This window comes from Budorcas taxicolor, chromosome 5 (assembly GCF_023091745.1).
Source record: "Budorcas taxicolor isolate Tak-1 chromosome 5, Takin1.1, whole genome shotgun sequence".
Lineage (NCBI taxonomy): Eukaryota > Metazoa > Chordata > Mammalia > Artiodactyla > Bovidae > Budorcas > Budorcas taxicolor.
In genome coordinates, this window is record NC_068914.1 from 145,475,395 (window position 1) to 145,493,263 (window position 17,869).

The 17,869-nt window shown below is 40.5% G+C and overlaps 1 protein-coding gene across 1 annotated transcript in view; it reads left to right on the forward strand.

Annotated features, from left to right (window-relative positions):
• Positions 1-17,869, forward strand: part of LOC128048491 (antigen WC1.1-like) — a 51,853-nt gene that overhangs the window by 19,651 nt on the left and 14,333 nt on the right. The window contains exons 8-10 of the mRNA XM_052640890.1: positions 5,519-5,833; positions 10,650-10,958; positions 11,052-11,360. Of these exons, the coding sequence (XP_052496850.1) occupies positions 5,519-5,833; positions 10,650-10,958; positions 11,052-11,360 (933 nt within the window). The remainder of the gene's footprint in view (positions 1-5,518; positions 5,834-10,649; positions 10,959-11,051; positions 11,361-17,869) is intronic.

Genomic DNA, 17,869 nt, shown 5'->3' on the forward strand with positions numbered 1-17,869 from the left:
TTTGTTAAAATTTTTAATTGAGATGTAATTCTCATAACATTATATTAGTTCTAAGTGTAAAACATAGTGTTTATGTATTTGTACATATTGGTAAATCACCACACATACAGTAATATCCATCACCACATGCAGTTACAATTTTTTTTCTCTTATGATCCCACAAGTAAGAATTTGCATGGTGAAACTAAAACACAGCACAACCAAATAAATACTTAATTTTAAAAGAGAGTATTATTTTCTTCATAGTATCATGTTTTTTTTCCTACATAAGATTTTCCCTGGTAGGTCAACTGGTAAAGAATCCGCCTGCCTTGCAGGAGACCCTGGTTTGATTCCTGTGTCTGGAAAATCCTCTGGAGAAGGATAGGTTACTCACTACAGTATTCTTGGGCTTCCCTTGTGACTCAGCTGGTAGAGAATCTGCCTGCAATGTGGGAGACCTGGGTTTGATCCCTCGGTTGGGAAGATCTCCTGGAGAAGGGAATGGCTACCCACTCCAGTATTCTCGCCTGGAGAATTCCATGGACTCTATACTCCATGGGGCTGCAAAGAGTTGGACATGACTGAGTGACTTTCACAAACACTATATACAAAAATATTATCTTCTTTCCTATATTACTGTTTTAAGATATCTTGCATGACAATATTTTTTCTTTAGAATGTTTTAAAATTTCTTATTTATTCATAGGAACTGTTTATAAACAAACATCACTTATTGTTTTTCTTAAACATTTTTGTAAGATTTTCCCCATATTTTGCATATATTTTTAAGGTTGTACATGTGTATGGGTGGTTTATGTGGTCAGATCTCTAATGTTTTACTTTTTTGACTTCTGCCTTTAGTGCAATGTTTCAAATGCCATTTTCTATCTCAAAATAACATTGAATCAAGTTTTATTTTCTGCAAACAATTTTATAGTTCCACTAAAGAATATTCAAAACCTAATTTCAAATTTATTTATTTATCTGAATTTATTTCAGTGTGTGATGGTGTAACATCATCACCACATAGGAATTACATTTTAGATATGCGATATCTTAGCTCCATCACAAAATAAAAGCACATCGTTTCATGAGTTCATGGATATGACATCAAAAGTACAGGCAGCAAAGCAAAAAAAGTCAAATGGGAATATATCAAACTAAAAAGCTTCCAAAAACCAAAGGAAAGATCAACAGAGTGAAAAAGCAAGCTAACACAAATTATATAAGGTATTAATTTCCAAAAATAATAAGGAACCCCTATAACTTAAGAGAAAAAAAACCCAACAAACTTAAAACCTAATAACTCAATTAAAAAACTGGCCAAGGGCTTGAATAGAAATTGCTCTAAAGAAGAGATACAAATGGCAATAGGTACATAAAAAAATGTTTGACATTGTCAATCATCAGGGAAATGTAAATTAAAACCACAAAGAGATATCATCTCACACATGTCAGAATGACTTTTTTTTTTTTTTAAGACACTTAGTGTTCCCCACTCCAGTACTCTTGCCTGAAAATCCCTTGGACGGAGGAGCCTGGTAGGCTGCAGTCCATGGGGTCGCTAAGAGTTGGACACGACTGAGCCACTTCACTTTCACTCTTCACTTTCATGCATTGGAGAAGGAAATGGCAACCCACTCCAGTGTTCTTGCCTGGAGAATCCCAGGGACGGGGGGAGCCTGGTGGGCTGCTGTCTGTGGGGTCTCACAGAGTCAGACACAACTGACGTGACTTAACAGCAGCAGCAGCAGTGTTGGCAAGGCTGTGGAGAAATTGATACTTTATGTGTACTTATCCACATCAAATGTATAAATTGTACTAATAAAACTATGTAATCCAAGGGTTAAATCTCTGCGCTTTCACTGTCATGGGTCCAGGTTCAACCCTGACCTGGGAACTATGATCCCATGAGCAACAGCACAGCCAACAAACAAACAACAGCACAAAAACTATGACCAAAACATCTGTATGATCTATACTGATGCCCCTGTTCATTCTTGGTATTGTTAGCTTCATTATCTCTCTGCTCTGCATTAGTATTGCTCAATGTTCATCAGTTTTCAATGAGCCACATTTAAAGGGTTTTCTTCTATATTTTCTATCTCATGCTTACCTTCTTTTCTATTAATTTTTGTTCCTTTTTAAATTAACCCCAACATTCTACATTCTTGACTTTCTCATCTAGTTTCTTAATTGGAAGCTTACTTTTTTTCACTTTCAGTCTTTCCTCTTCTCTAAATCTAGGGTATAAATTTCCCTTAGGCACTACTTGAGTTTCATTAGAAGAATTTATCATAGTATTATTTTGTGTTTATTATCACTATTTCACAGTATTTTGTAAGTTTTAAATTTATTCCCAGACTCAGGTGATGTTTGGAAGGATCTTGCTGAATTTCCCCAACTAGAGGTGGCTATAAATATTTCCTTATTAGTTTTTAATTTTATTCCACTGTGGTCAGAGTAAATATTCTGTATGAATTCAAAGTGTGAAAGGTTTTGTCCTATTATGTGGTCATTTTGGTAAAAGTTCCGAGTGCATGTACAGTAATGTGAACTCTGGCGGTGTTGGGTGCGTTGCTCTATGTGTTACTTAGTTAAACGTGCTGACTATGTTGTTGTACATCTACTGAATTCTTCTTTGTTTCTTGTATGTTTGGTCTGCATGCTACTGAAAAAGATCTGGTAATAATCCCCCATTTTGATTGTGATTTTGTCTATTTCTTCTTTTTACTCTGTCAAGTATGTTTCAAAGTTACGTTCTGTTACCTTTCTTGAATTTTGTTGTCTAAAATATCATTATTATGCATACATCTCATTATAATCATGAAAATTCCCTTTTTAATTCAATTAGTGTTATCTTGGCTTAAAGTCTACTTTCTGGGACATCGATATAGCTATTCCAGTTTTGTTACAGTTAGTACATCTTTTCCATCATTTTACTTTCAACCATTCTTTGCTTTCATAATATAAGGAGGGCATTTTGCAAGTAACATTTGTGTCAGTTTTGTTTTATCTTAATCCATTCACTGTAAATGCCATTACTGATGTTGATGTGTTGGTATCTGCCATTTGCTTTTAATTGATCCCCCTGCTTTATGTTCCTTCTTGTCTCCTTTTTTTCCCTCCTTTTGTATTAAATAAATCAGTTATTATTCCAGATTTTCCTTTTTCCTTTTGATTCTCAGCAGCTTTACTAGGAGTGGGAGTTTTCATACTCCTCCATTTATTTTTTAAAAATGTTCTCTATTGCTCTATCTTCAGATATTACGTCTGCAGTTCTGTCTCTGTCTCTTATCTCTTCTCCATCTCCTCCTCCTCTTTCTTCTCTTTCTCATCTCTCATCTTTAGGACTCCTCTAAATCACTATATTCTAAGTTCTATATAAAATTCTTTTAACTTATTCATTCACTTTTTAAACCTAGATATTTTATTTTAGGTTGGCAATAGTTCCTTCAGTTCAGTTCAGTTCAGTTCAGTCGCTCAGTCGTGTCCGACTCTTTGCGACCCCATGAATCGCAGCACGCCAGGCCTCCCTGTCCATCACCAACTCCCAGAGTTCACTCAGACTCGCATCCATCGAGTCAGCGATGCCATCCAGCCATCTCATCCTCGGTCATCCCCTTTTCCTCCTGCCCCCAATCCCTCCCAGCATAAGAGTCTTTTCCAATGAGTCAACTCTTTGCATGAGGTGGCCAAAGTACTGGAGTTTCAGCTTTAGCATCATTCTTTCCAAAAAAATCCCAGGGGTTGATCGCCTTCAGAATGGATTGGTTGGATCTCCTTGCAGTCCAAGGGACTCTCAAGAGTCTTCTCCAACACCACAGTTCAAAAGCATCAATTCTTCGGCGCTCAGCCTTCTTCACAGTCCAACTCTCACATCCACAGTCCAACTCTCACATCCACACAGACCACAGAAAAAACCATAGCCTTGACTAGATGGACCTTAGTTGGCAAAGTAATGTCTCTGCTTTTAAATATGCTATCTAGGTTGGTCATAACTTTTCTTTCAAGGAGTAAGCGTCTTTTAATTTCATGGCTGCAATCACCATCTGCAGTGATTTTGGAGCCCCCCAAAATAAAGTCTGACACTGTTTCCATTGTTTCTCCATCTATTTCCCATGGAGTGGAATAGTTACTTAGACATTTGTATTTGTTTATGATTTTTTTTCATCTTTCTACCTGCTTATTCTCTTCTTCTCTCTTTTCCCCTAAATACATTGATTGTAGTTAAAACCCTTATCTGCTAAGTCCAGCATTTCTATCATGTGTGTCTCTGCATTCTCTTATCTTTTTTCACTTTGGTCATTTGTCATGTTATCCTAGCTTGTCAAATGTCATGCCATTTTTATTGAATGCTATAAATTATATATGAAAAAATAAGATAACTCCTGATATATTTTCTAACACCTGAAAGGATTTACCCTTTGTTTTCCTAGGCAGGTAGGGGGAAGGGGTGTGTATCACCCAAACATCTAAATATAACCTAAAACTGAGCTGTAACAAGTATGGGTTGCAGTTTTGGTAGCACTCAGTCCACCTCTGATTTCTCTGTCCCTATGACATAGGCTTTCAGAGATTTCAGTTCAGAGCCTATATTCTTTGGTAGCTAAGTACCCAAAATAATGAAAAAGACTCTGCTTTCCAAGTCTTTTTTATATAGTTCTCTAGCTTCCTGCCCTTCACAGTTTATATACTGGGCAAATGCTTGAGGAGAAAACCTGCTGTGTGAGAGAGGCTCTCAAGACTCTAATTCTGTCACTCCAGCACCAGGTAACCCCCAGATTATGCTGGCTTCCTGTCACAACAGTAGTCCTCTGCTTGCCCAAGCCCAGATTCCGCATCATTAAATTATGCAATGAACTGGCACATTCCCACAGAGAAAAAGAAGCTATAGATCCTGGAGTAACATTGAAATAATCTCCACTCTTTAGAATTTTAGCATATTTTGTCCATGTTGTGTTACCAAATGTCAAATACACTTACTGTTTCTTAGAAAACATTTTCCAGCTTTTCAAGTTGTACCTTAAAGACCCAGCAAGACACATTGGCCTGCTGTGAACTCCATTCTCCCTGGAAGTGGAAAATTTTAAGTTTAATTCTCTACTTCATTATCTACTTACAGTGCAGCACTGATAAACATTATTTAACCTTTCTTTACCTACTTTTTTTTAACCTTTCCTCCTACTTTTCATCCTTATTAATTCTCTTGCCACTGCTATAAGAAACCAGACCCAGCTGCCGCCCCAGTGCAATGCTGCTGCTGCTGCTCCGCCAAGTCGTTTCAGTCGTGTCCGACTCTTGACCCCATGGACTTCAGCCTACCAGGCTCCTCTGTCCATGGGATTGTCCAGGCAAGGGTACTGGAGTGGGTTGCCATTGCTTTCTGCATGAGTGCAGAGACTCCATATCAGAACCAGCAAGTCTGCAGCCTCAGAGGAGAGCGCCTCCTACTGCTCAGGTGAGGGTCCCACAGGACAGAAGACCCTTCTCATTCCCCAGGTCAACGCCCCGTGTCCCATTTTTCTCTGCTCAGGTAGCAGACAGCTCCGCCTGGTGGACGGGGGCGGTCCCTGCGCCGGGAGAGTGGAGATCCTTGACCAGGGGTCCTGGGGCACCATCTGTGACGACAGTTGGAACATGGAAGATGCCCACGTGGTGTGCAGACAGCTGGGCTGTGGAGAAGCCCTTGAAGCCACTCTCTCTTCTTCCTTTGGGGCGGGATCAGGGCCCATTTGGCTGGACAACGTGAAGTGCACAGGGAAGGAGTCCCACGTGTGGATGTGTCCTTCCCAGCCCTGGGGGAAGCACAACTGCGATCATAGGGAGGATGCAGGAGTCATCTGCTCAGGTATGGTCAGTTCATGCCCACCAGCTGAGAGAAGGAAAAGTTCCAAGAAAGCTGGGGTTTGATCAGAGGGACAATAGAGTGGGCTGGAGAGGACTGAGGCAACTACCCATCCTCCCTGAGTGCCCTGTAGCTGTGAGCAATGAGCTTCATCTACTTTCCTCTTACAAGTCTCTGCTATTCTGTTCTTCTCCAGTGCTCTTACCTGACACTAAAATAGCTTTATTTATTCTCCCAGTTTAAATAAATCCTCATTTTTTTTTCATAATTCATGTTTTGTAAGAGTGAAACATTTGCTAACACACTCCCTTTGCACAGGAAGGCTATGAGAGGCAGGGACAAAAATGAGAATGTACTTTCCTGGGTGGAGTTGTTTCTATGCAGACAGTGTGAGACATTATTTTGCACTAGATTAGTATGAGTGGAAGCTACTCCTACTATAGGAGGATATCATTTACATGTATAGAGGGTATCCCTACAGGGGTTATCATTTAACAGATTAAAGATTCTTATCAATTTGTGCCAGATTAAAGTTTTCTTTGCAAATTTAGAGATAAATGTTCATAGTTCTTTGATGGTAGAGAATTGTTGATGGAATGCTCTGAGTCATATATTCTTCCATTGTTACTAGAAAAGTCTCCCTCTCCAATTTTTCCTTTAAAATATCTGTATAAATGCAAACTTTGGAGGAAACTTAGCCATGTACTGAGTGTACTGAGTTTTCCCAGTAGTTATGTATGGACGTGAGAGTTGGATCATAAAGAAGGCTGAGCACTGAAGAATTGATACTTTTGAACTGTAGTGCTGGAGAAAACTCTGGAGAGTCCCTTGGACAGCAAGGTGATCAAATCAGTCAATCCTAAAGGAAATCAACCCTGAATAACTCATTGGAAGGATGTATGCGGAAGCTGAAGCTCCAATAGTTTGGCCACATGATAAGAAGAAATGACTCATTGGAAAAGACCCTGAGGCTGGGAAAGATTGAAGACCAGAGAAGAAGGGGACGACAGAGGATGAGATGGTTGGATGACATCACTGACACAATGGACATGAGTTTGAGTAAACTCAGGGAGATAGTGAAGGACAGGGAAGCCTGGAGCGCTGCAATCCATGGGGTCACAAAGAGCTGGACATGACTGAGTGACTGAACAACAAAAACAACCAGTTAAACAAAAATGCTTTAATTAGAATGCGTAGCCTGTAACCAAATTCCCAGCCAGGGGAGGCTAGGGGTCCTGACCTGGGCCTCTCTGGGGAGATGGAAATGGATAAATAATAAAAGGCAAGCAGATCATCCTCTCCCTCATCATTCATTCTTATATCAGTGGTCAGGCTAATCCTTCAATTCTTTGATTTCTGTGGTGTCTTTTCTGTTCTCTCCTGCTCTCTATAGTAGGTTTTTATTCTGTTACATCATTCTTTTTGAGACTTCAAAGTTCACATACTTATGCAATCAGAGTCCTTGACCAGGACAGATTCCACCATTAGGTACATAACTATGAGCACACTCAGAAACCAGGCAAATTATTTTAAAAATTGTTCTTTATGATGTGCAGGGTTTTTTCCCCATTGGATTACCTTTTCTCGGTCCAAATATGGTCCCTGAAGGATGAAATAATGATCATGAGTCTTTTCATTGGTCTCTCTCTCATACTCCATCCACTCCCCATTTAACCTACCACTCACCCCACCTCACTCCCTACAGAAGCTCTTCCCTTTTGGAGTTTCCTTTCCATCTATTTGCAGCTCTTAAGATCATTTCTTCTTTTCTGCATTGGGGGAATTGGGAAAGGGTAGCAGTGTTAGGTGGCAAATGGGAGAAGCACAGGGGATAAAAGGTGTTAAAATCTTGTGGAACAAGTATTTGGTTTCCAAATCTATGTTTCATCACTACTGAGGCTTTTGCAATTTGGAAATCTCTAAAATATATAGGACTTGTTTGCTCTCTGCTATCTTCCTCTCACTCTCCTTTTTCGTAGCTTGATGGCTTCTTATCTCAGAAATCCAAATAGGAAAGGAATATGCAGGTAGCATATAGATAGGGTTCAATTCAGTTCAGTTCAGTCGCTCAGTCGTGTCCGACTCTTTGCGACCCCATGAATCGCAGCACGCCAGGCCTTCCTGTCCATCACCAACTCCCAGAACACTCAAACTCATGACCATTGAGTCGGTGATGCCATCCAGCCATCTCATCCTCTGTTGTCCCCTTCTCCTCCTGCCCCCAATCCCTCCCAGCATCAAAGTCTTTTCCAATGAGTCAACTCTTCACATGAGGTGGCCAAAGTACTGGAGTTTCAGCTTTAGCATCATTCCTTCCAAAGAACACCCAGGGCTGATCTCCTTCAGAATGGACTGGTTGGATCTCCTTGCAGTCCAAGGGACTCTCAAGAGTCTTCTCCAACCCCACAGTTCAAAAGCATCAATTCTTTGGCACTCAGCTTCCTTCACAGTCCAACTCTCGCAGGTATACATGACCACTGGAAAAACCATAGCCTTGACTAAACGGGCCTTTGTTGGCAAAGTAGTGTCTCTGCTTTTGAATATGCTCTCTAGGTTGGTCATAACTTTTCTTCCAAGGAGTAAGTGTCTTAATTTCATGGCTGCTGTCACCATCTGCAGTGATTTTGCAGCCCCCAAAAATAAAGTCTGACACTGTTTCCACTGTTTCCCCATCCATTCCCCATGAAGTGATGGGACCAGATGCCATGATCTTCATTTTCTGAATGTTGAGCTTTAAGCCAACTTTTGGAGAAAGCAATGGCACCCCACTCCAGTACTCTTGCCTCGAAAATCCCATGGATGTAGGAGCCTAGTAGGCTGCAGTTCGCGGGGTCGCTAAGAATCAGACTCAACTGACAGACTTCATTTTCAATTTTCACTTTCATGTATTGGAGAAGGAAATGGCAGCCCACTCCAGTGTTCTTGCCTGGAGAATCCCAGGGATGGCAGAGCCTGGTTGGCTGCTGTCTATGGGGTCACACAGAATCGGACACGACTGAAGCGACTTAGCAGCAGCAGCAGCAGCAAGCCAACTTTCTCACTCTCCTCTTTCACTTTTATCAAGAGGCTTTTTAGTTCCTCTTCACTTTGTGCCATAAGTGTGGTGTCATCTGCATATTTGAGCTTATAGATATTTCTCCCGGCAATCTTGATTCCAGCTTGTGCTTCTTCCAGTCCAGCGTTTCTCATGATGTACTCTGCATATAAGTTAAATAAGCAGGGGGACAATATACAGCCTTGACGTACTCCTTTTCCAGTTCTAACCATTGCTTCCTGACCTGCATACAGTTTTCTCAAGAGGCAGTTCAGGTGGTCTGGTATTCCCATCTCTTTCAGAATTTTCCACAGTTTATTGTGATCCACACAGTCAAAGGCTTTGGCAAAGTCAATAAAGCAGAAATAGATGTTTTCCTGGAACTCTCTTGCTTTTTCAATGACCCAGCAGATGTTGGCAATTTGATCTCTGGTTCCTCTGCCTTTTTTAAAACCAGCTTGAACATCTGGAAGTTCACAGTTCACATATTACTGAAGCCTGGCTTGGAGAATTTTGAGCATTACTTTACTAGCGTGTGAGATGAGTGCAATGGTGCGGTAGTTTGAGCATTATTTGCCATTGCCTTTCTTTGGGATTGGAATGAAAACTGACCTTTTCCAGTCCTGTGGCCACTGCTGAGTTTTCCAAATGTGCTGGCATATTGAGTGCAGCACTTTCACAGCATCATCTTTCAGGATTTTAAATAGCTCAACTGGAATTCCATCATCTCCACTTGCTTTGTTCATAGTGATGCTTTCTAAGCCCGACTTGACTTCACATTCCAGGATGTCTGGCTCTAGGTGAATTATCATAGCATCCTGATTATCTTAGTCATGAAGATCTTTTTTGTACAGTTCTTCTGTGTATTCTTGCCACCTCTTCTTAATATCTTCTGCTTCTGTTAGGTCCATACAATTTCTGTCCTTTATCGAACCCATCTTTGCATGAAATGTTCCCTTGGTATCTCTAATTTTCTTGAAGAGATCTCTAGTCTTTCTCATTCTGTTGTTTTCCTCTGAATACATTAAATTCTCATCACTCCTTCACGTTTGCTAAGAATCTCATGTCTAGGATGAAGTAATCAACTAACTCAGTTGTCTTGCATAATCCCATTGAGACTTCACTTTCTCCCAGGTGTATTCATAAATCCTAGGTTTTTAAAAAGATGGCTAGGATCATTCCCTCCCTCTCCTATGACTCTCTGAGCTTTCATCATTTCCAAACTTATCTGTGAACAACTTCTTTCACAGTTAGGTTACCTAATTGTGACCTAATGCCTGCACTCAGAATCCAGCCCGCATGATGTTCCCATCCCCAGTGACTTGAATATTGGCTCAGAGAAAACTGCCCAAAATTCTAGCCCCAGAAATTTCAGGATGACCTTCTAAACTTCTCTGGCTCTTAGGCCTCTAACCTCTCGAATCCCATGATCTTTTTTCACTCTCAGTTAGTTCAGCTCTGCACTCAAGTTTGAATGTTTACCACTTGGTGGTGTCTTGGGGCCTTGAAGTTTCCAGGCCCCCAGATAAGAATTAACATTCCTAACCAATATATATTCTCATGATTCAGCCATTCCAAACTGACCCTGCAGTCCTTCTGGATATCTCTTCAGAAACTTGCTCATGAAAATGCAGTTTGACAATGACAGTCAAATTCTCTCTTCTTATCTGCTCTTATTCCACTGTTGAAAAGAAAAGCTTTCACACCATTGCCTATGAGATGTTGTTTCCAATTGTCAAGCCAGGTTCATGAACACTCACTGGGTTTGTTCTTTGTTTCTCTTAGGATTTGTGCGTCTGGCTGGAGGGGATGGACCCTGCTCAGGGCGAGTAGAAGTGCATTCTGGAGAAGCCTGGACCCCAGTGTCTGATGTAAACTTCACACTCCCCACTGCCCAGGTCATCTGTGCAGAGCTGGGGTGTGGCAAGGCTGTGTCTGTCCTGGGACAAGTACCCTTCAGAGAGTCTGATGGCCGGGTCTGGGCTGAAGAGTTCAGGTGTGAGGGGGAGGAGCCTAAGCTCTGGTGGTGCCCCAGAGTGCCCTGTCCAGGGGGCACTTGTCACCACAGTGGAGCTGCTCAGGTTGTCTGTTCAGGTGAGATGCACGTCAGGATTTAGCCTCTGTGTACACTCACTTCAAGCTAAACAAGAAATAAGGTTTTTCTGAAATCCTGTCTGTATCTATCAGTGTACACAGATGTCTGGCTCGTGACAAACAGCTCCTCTCAGTGTGAGGGGCAGGTGGAGATGAACATTTCTGGACAATGGAGAGCACTCTGTGCCTCCCACTGGAGTCTGGCCAATGCCAATGTTGTCTGTCGTCAGCTCGGCTGTGGAGTCGCCATCTCCACCCCAAACAGAGCAGAAGGAAGTGATCAACTCTGGAAAGCCCGATTTCACTGCTCAGGGACTGAGTCCTTCCTGTGGAAATGCCCTGTGACTGCCCTGGGTGTTCCTGACTGTTCCCATGGCAATACGGCATCTGTGATCTGCTCAGGTAAGAGAGGGAAGGGCTACTATACCTAGGATGCTCCTGGAGTGAAATTTCCCCAGAGCAGAAAGTAAGGGAAACAGGCTTAAAAAGGAAGATATTCTGTAGTGAAATGTTTAATCTTGGTACTGAACTCGGGTTTCAGCTGCTCATTACTCAAGAATCCAACACTGAGAGACAAGTGTGGGGTAAAATTAAAGACAGCTTTATTGAGGAAACCAGCAGTTCTGGGGAGACAGAGGACTAATGTACCAAAGAACCAGCTCCTCCTTGCTGATCAGGGGTGAATGTTTTTAAATGGGAATATCAAGAGTTCACAGGCGGAAGTCGGGGACAGTTTACCTGCAGAAGAGCACAGCTAGCTCTGACAATCATCTTGAAATAGGTCTGATCAGTGTCACTTTTATTGTTTGAATTACAGTTAATCATCAGTTCTAGTGTTGGTTTGTTCCCATTTCCTTGAGGCCGATCTTGGAATTGGGTAAGATAAAGATTACGAACTTCCCTGTTGGCTCAGACGGTAAAGAACCTGCCTGCAATGCAAGAGTCTCAGGTTTGATCCCTGGGTTGGGAAGATTCCCTGGAGAAGGAAATGGCACCCCACTAGTCTGGTCATCGTGTAATTGATTGCTACCACCTGTTTGCGATTTCAGTATCTGCCAAATAGCTCAAAGATATGGCTCAGAATGTTAGTTATAGCCCATGAAAGGAAACTAAAGTTCCTTGAATTTGTTTGCTGCTGCTAAGTCGCTTCAGTCATGTCCGACTCTGTGCGACCCCATAGATGGTAGCCCACCAGGATCCACCACCCCTGGGTTTCTCCAGGCAAGAACACTGGAGTGGGTTGCCATTTCCTTCTCCAATGCATGAAAGTGAAAAGTGAAAGTAAATTCACTGAGTCGTGTCCAACTCTCAGCGACCCCGTATACTGCAGCCTACCAGGCTCCTCCGTCCATGGGATTTTCCAGGCAAGAGTACTGGAGTGGGATGCCATTGCCTTCTCCTTGAATCTGTTTGGGCACCCACTCCAGTGTTCTTGCCTGGAGAATCCCAGGGACCGAGGAGCCTGGTGGGCTACCATCTATGGGGTCGCACAGAGTCGGACATGACTGAAGTGACTTAGCAGCAGCAGCAGCAGCAGCAAACTATTATTATTTTGTCTTACTTGACTGTTTCCCTTTTTTTCTGATTTTTTAAATTTCTGTGATCAAATTTATTCTTTAGCTAGGTTTTTCTACAGAGGCAGGTGGAGGACATGAGGGTGGTCTGTCCTGAGAAGGCTCTGTAAGGTCCTGCTCCATAGCATTCTCATTGTTCACTCATTTTTTCAGGGGAAAGAAGTGCTAAGAAATGCTAAGAAGTGCTATGTCAGGGAAAGAAACATCTAGATGAATAATATATTTTGTGAAACATTAATATTTAAGGATAATAATAGAGAACAAAATACAAACAATAAATGTATACCTAGGTCACGTTCTTCAAGAGAACATTCACAGCACCACAGAATCACTATTGCCTCCAATAGCCGTGTCTTCCTCCTCTCCAGGAAACACTGCCTACCTAAGACTTGTACTGCCATAGAATATTTTGTCAGTTTTTTAAACTTTATGTAAAGTCATACAGTATGTTTTCTTGTGTGTCTAATTTCTTTGACTCCAAACTGTGTTGAGATTCACTCATGATGTTGTTTATGGCAACATTTCATTCATTTTTATTATTATAGAGTGTGCCTTTGAATGATCACATGACCATGCATTGACCCATTCAACTAATGACAGAGATGTGAGTTTATTTCCAGTTCTTGACTATTACAAATACAATGGTGCAAATTATCATGATGATGACTTTGGCAAAAGTATTTATTATGATTTTTGTGTGTTTAATTCTTGGTCTTATATTTTTATTTTCTTAACGGTATGCTGTACTTCAATGAGCCAATTTACTCATCTCAGGTTTGACTCATCAACTTTTTTTCTGTCCATGTAGTGCTCTTCCAGTCAGTCAGTTCCATTCAATCGCTCAGCCATGTCTGACTCTTTGCAACCCCATGGACTGCAGCATGCCAAGCTTTCCTGTCCTTCACCATCTCCTGGATCTTGCTCAAGCTCATATCCATTGAGTTGGTGAAACCATCCAGTCATCTTATTCTCTTTCGTCCCCTTCTTCTCCTGTCTTCAATCTTTCTCAGCTTCAGGGTCTTTTCCAATGAGTCAGTTCTTCCCATCATGTAGCCAAAGTATTGGAGCTTCAGCTTCAGCATCAGTTCTTCCAATGAATATTCAGGACTGATTTCCTTTAGGATTGACTGGTTGGACCTCCTTGCCATCCAAGGGACTGTCAAGAGTCTTCTTCAGCACCACAATTCAAAAGCATCAATTATTCAGCATTCAGCTTTCTTTATGGTCCAACTCTCACATCCATACATGATTACTGGAAAAATCATACTTTGACTAGATGGGCCTTTGTCAGTAATATCTCTGCTTTTTAATATGCTGACTAGGTTGGTCATAGCTTTTCTTCTAAGCATCAAGCATCTTTTAATTTCATGGCTGTAGACATAATCTGCAGTGATTTTGGAGTCCAAGAAAATAAAGTCTGTCCCTGTTTCCCCATCTTTTTGCCATAAAGTGATGGGACCAGATGCCATGATATTAGTTCTCTGAATGTTGAGTTTTAAGCCAACATTTTCACTCTCCTCTGTCACTTTCATCAAGAGGCTCTTTAATTTCTCCTCACTTTCTGCCATAAAGGTGGTGTCATCCGCATATCTGAGGTTATTGAGATTTCTCCCAGCAATCTTGACTCCAGTTTGTGCTTCATCCAGGCCAGCATTTCACATGATGTACTCTGCATATAAGTTAAATAAGCAGAGTGACAATATACAGCCTTGACATACTTCTGTCTCAGTTTTGAACTAGTCCATTGATCCAGTCCCTAGAACTCCTTATAGTCTTCTAAAATAAACTTTGTCTACTCCAAAATTACAAAAATGTTCTCTGAGAGTATCTCACAGAAGTGTAATTACTTTTTTTTTTTTTGCATATAATTGTACATTGCTTCTAGGATTGACATCTGTGTAGGATAAGTGTCAAGTGTCCTGTTTTCATATGGGTATCCAGTTGACCCTAAATCTTTTTCTGAACAGACTATTCCCCACTGCAGTGCCACCTTTGTGATAAGCGAAAGGGCACATATGTCTGAACACATTGTTTAGACTCTCTATTCTGTTCCACTGTATCCTTTGTCTCTCCTTGCACCTGTACCACATTTTCTTAATTATTGTGATTTTATAGTAAGTCTTGAACCTTCCCTGGTGTCTCAGAGAGTAAAGAATTTGCCTGCAAGGCGGGAGACCTGGGTTTGATCCCTGGGTTGGGAAGATCCCCTGGAGAAGAGCATGGAAACCCACTCCAGTATTCTTGTCTGGAGAATCCCCGTGGACAGAGGAGCCTGGCGGGCTATAGTCTATCGGATCACAAAGAGTTGGACATGACTGAGTGACTAAGCACACATAGTAAGTCTGGGTACCTTTAATTTAAAGAAGTTATGTTTTTGCTTTTCTTGCCAACTACTTTGGTTAGTCTTGGTTTTTGTATTTGGTATATATTATTGAGCTGAAGCTCCAATACTTTGGCCACCTCATGTGAAGAGCTGACTCACTAGAAAAGACCCTGATGCTAGGAAAGACTGAAGGCAGGAGGAGAAGGGGATGACAGTGGATGAGATGGTTGGATGGCATCACTGACTCAAAGGACATGAGTTTGAGCAAGCTCCAGGAGTTGGTGATGGACAGGGAAGCCTGGTGTGCTGCAGTCCTTGGGGTCACAAGGAGTCAGACACGACTAAGTGACTGAACATCAATGTAAATTTTGAATCAGCTTATGTTTCAGACATACAAAAGCACAAGGGAATTTGATTGAGGTCAGATTTAATCTGTATATAAATTTGAGAATGACTGAGTTTGACAACATTGAGTTTCCCAATTCACTGACAAAATATATCCCTTCATTCAGTTAGGTCTTGACTTTCTCTCAGATGTTTTGCACACCTTTAACTAAGTTTTCTCCTAGGCATTTTATGGGTTTGATGTTATTAGTATTTCCTTTAGTGAAGGTTTTCTAGGAATTAATTGTCTCTGAACTTTACCTGGATTCCCCAAATGTTAGATTAGTATTTTGCTTTAATCCTTCTTCCTTTCTTTTATCTCTTTCTCTTGCTCTAGTTTTCCCTTTCTCTCCTTATTTGTCCCTCTCCTGCCCTGTTTTTCCCTGACCATGTAAAATCTTTCTGGATTAGGTTTCAGACATGATGCTCCTTTATCCCTACCTCCCAACAACAACAAAAATACTTCTGGGAATTTCCTTACATAACCACAGTTCAGTTAAACCTTTAGAGATGTCAGTCCCTGATGACATCTAAATGCAACCACATGAGAAACCCCAAAGATAGAATGCCAAGTTGAGTCTTTCCCAACTTACTGACCCAGGAAATCATGAGCAAAATTTAAAACTAAATTCCTTCAACTACTAAGTTTGGGGAACTTTTGTTATATAGCATTGTTAACCAGGCACTTACCATAGGACCAGCATTTCTAAATAGAGGAATATTTATCCTCTGATTTTCCATTTTACTATTTCTACTTTATGTTGATCTAATGTGCTGATACACTCATTCTCTAGTTCTTAATTTCAGCTGTTAACTTTTTCAGCTGTAGAATTTTTTTCTTTTTTTCTTTTACAGGCAGTTTTCTTTTATTCTGTAAGTTTGTCTGTATTTTTCAAAATTTAATCCTATGCATACCCCACTATTATTAGAGAAAAATAATAAACACTATTTTCATTTGTTTTTGTTATCATTTCTCTGCCAAGATACACATCATGTCAATTAATTCTTTGTGCACTTTAATCATGGCTATTTAAATTTTCTGTCAGACTATAAAACTCTTAGAGGAAAACATAGGCAGAACATTCATTGACATAAGTTGCAACAAGATCTTTTTTGATCAAATTCCTAAAGAAAATAAAAACAAAACAAAAAAATAGGATCTAATTAAACTTAGAAGCTTTCACATGTCAAAGGAAATCATAAACAAAACAGACAACTCTCAGAATGGGAGAAAATATTTGCAAATGAAGTAATTAACAAGGGATTAATCTTCAAAATGCACAAACAACTCAATCAACAAACCAAACAATCCAGTGAAAAAATGGGAAAAAGACTTAAACAGACATTTTTTTTTCCCAGACATACAGATGGCTAACAAATACAACATCACTAATAATTAGAGAGATGCAAGTCAAAACTACAGGCAGGTAATACTTCACACTAGTTAGAATGTCTGGCATTAAAAAAATCCACAAATAAATGCTGGAGACGATGTGCAGAAAAGGGAATCTTCCTACATATGAGTATGTAAATTGGTACAACTACTGTGGGTTGCCATGCCCTCCTCCAGGGAACATTCCCATCCAAGGATCAAAGCCAGGTCTCCCACATTGCAGGCGGATTCTTTACTGTCTGAGCCACCAGACTCAGAAGCTCTACACTATTGGTACTAAGTATAAAATAGATATTGCTTGGAGAATCCCATAGACATGGAGCCTGATGGGCTACAATCCATAGTGTCACAGAGTCAGACACTACTGAAGTGTCTTAGCATGCATGCACACAGAAATAGATAAATAACTTCCTTATAGCACAGGGAACTCTACTCAGTGTTCTGTGGTGACTAAATAGAAAGTAAATCCATGAAAGAGAGGATATGTGTTTTTGTGTGTGTGTGTGTGTGTGTGTATATATATATATATATATATATATATATATATATATAAACAAATAGATAGATAGAAATAGTTGCTGTTGTTTAGTCGCTGAGTTGTGTCTGACTTTTTTGTGACCTCATGGACTGCCATGCTCCTTTGTCCATAGGAATTCTTAGGCAAGAATACTGGAGTGGATTGCCATTACTTTCTCCAAAGGCTCTTCCCATCCCAGGGATGGAACCCCAGTCTCCTGTTTAGCAGGCAGATTCTTTACCACTGAGTCACCTGGGAAGCCCATATGTATATGTATAACTTACTAAATTTGCTGAACAGCAAAAGCTACCACAACATTGTAAAGCAATTATACTCAAATAAAAATTAATAAAAGAAAATAAATTTTCTGTCAGTAACTTTAAGAGCCAAATACCTGGGAAATTTTTTAATGTTTCTTTTTGCTCTGGTTTTCCATGAGATCTCTTTTATGCAAGAATTTTTAGAACTGCAACATTGTAGATAAATAATTGCACAACTCCTTCAGAAAGGCCTTTGTTTTGCTTCTTCTATTTAGGGGTGGATTAAGGATAGAACAACTTGTTTAACTCATTCTTAGGGCAAAGCTTGGCTTAAAACAGGAATCGTGCCATTGTCAGGACCAGGGCTCTTCGCAACACTAAGATTATGGTAACTTTACCAGTGTGTTCCAGCTTTCATCTCAGCTCCATCACTAGGTCATTTTTTTCTTTTGAACTTTTT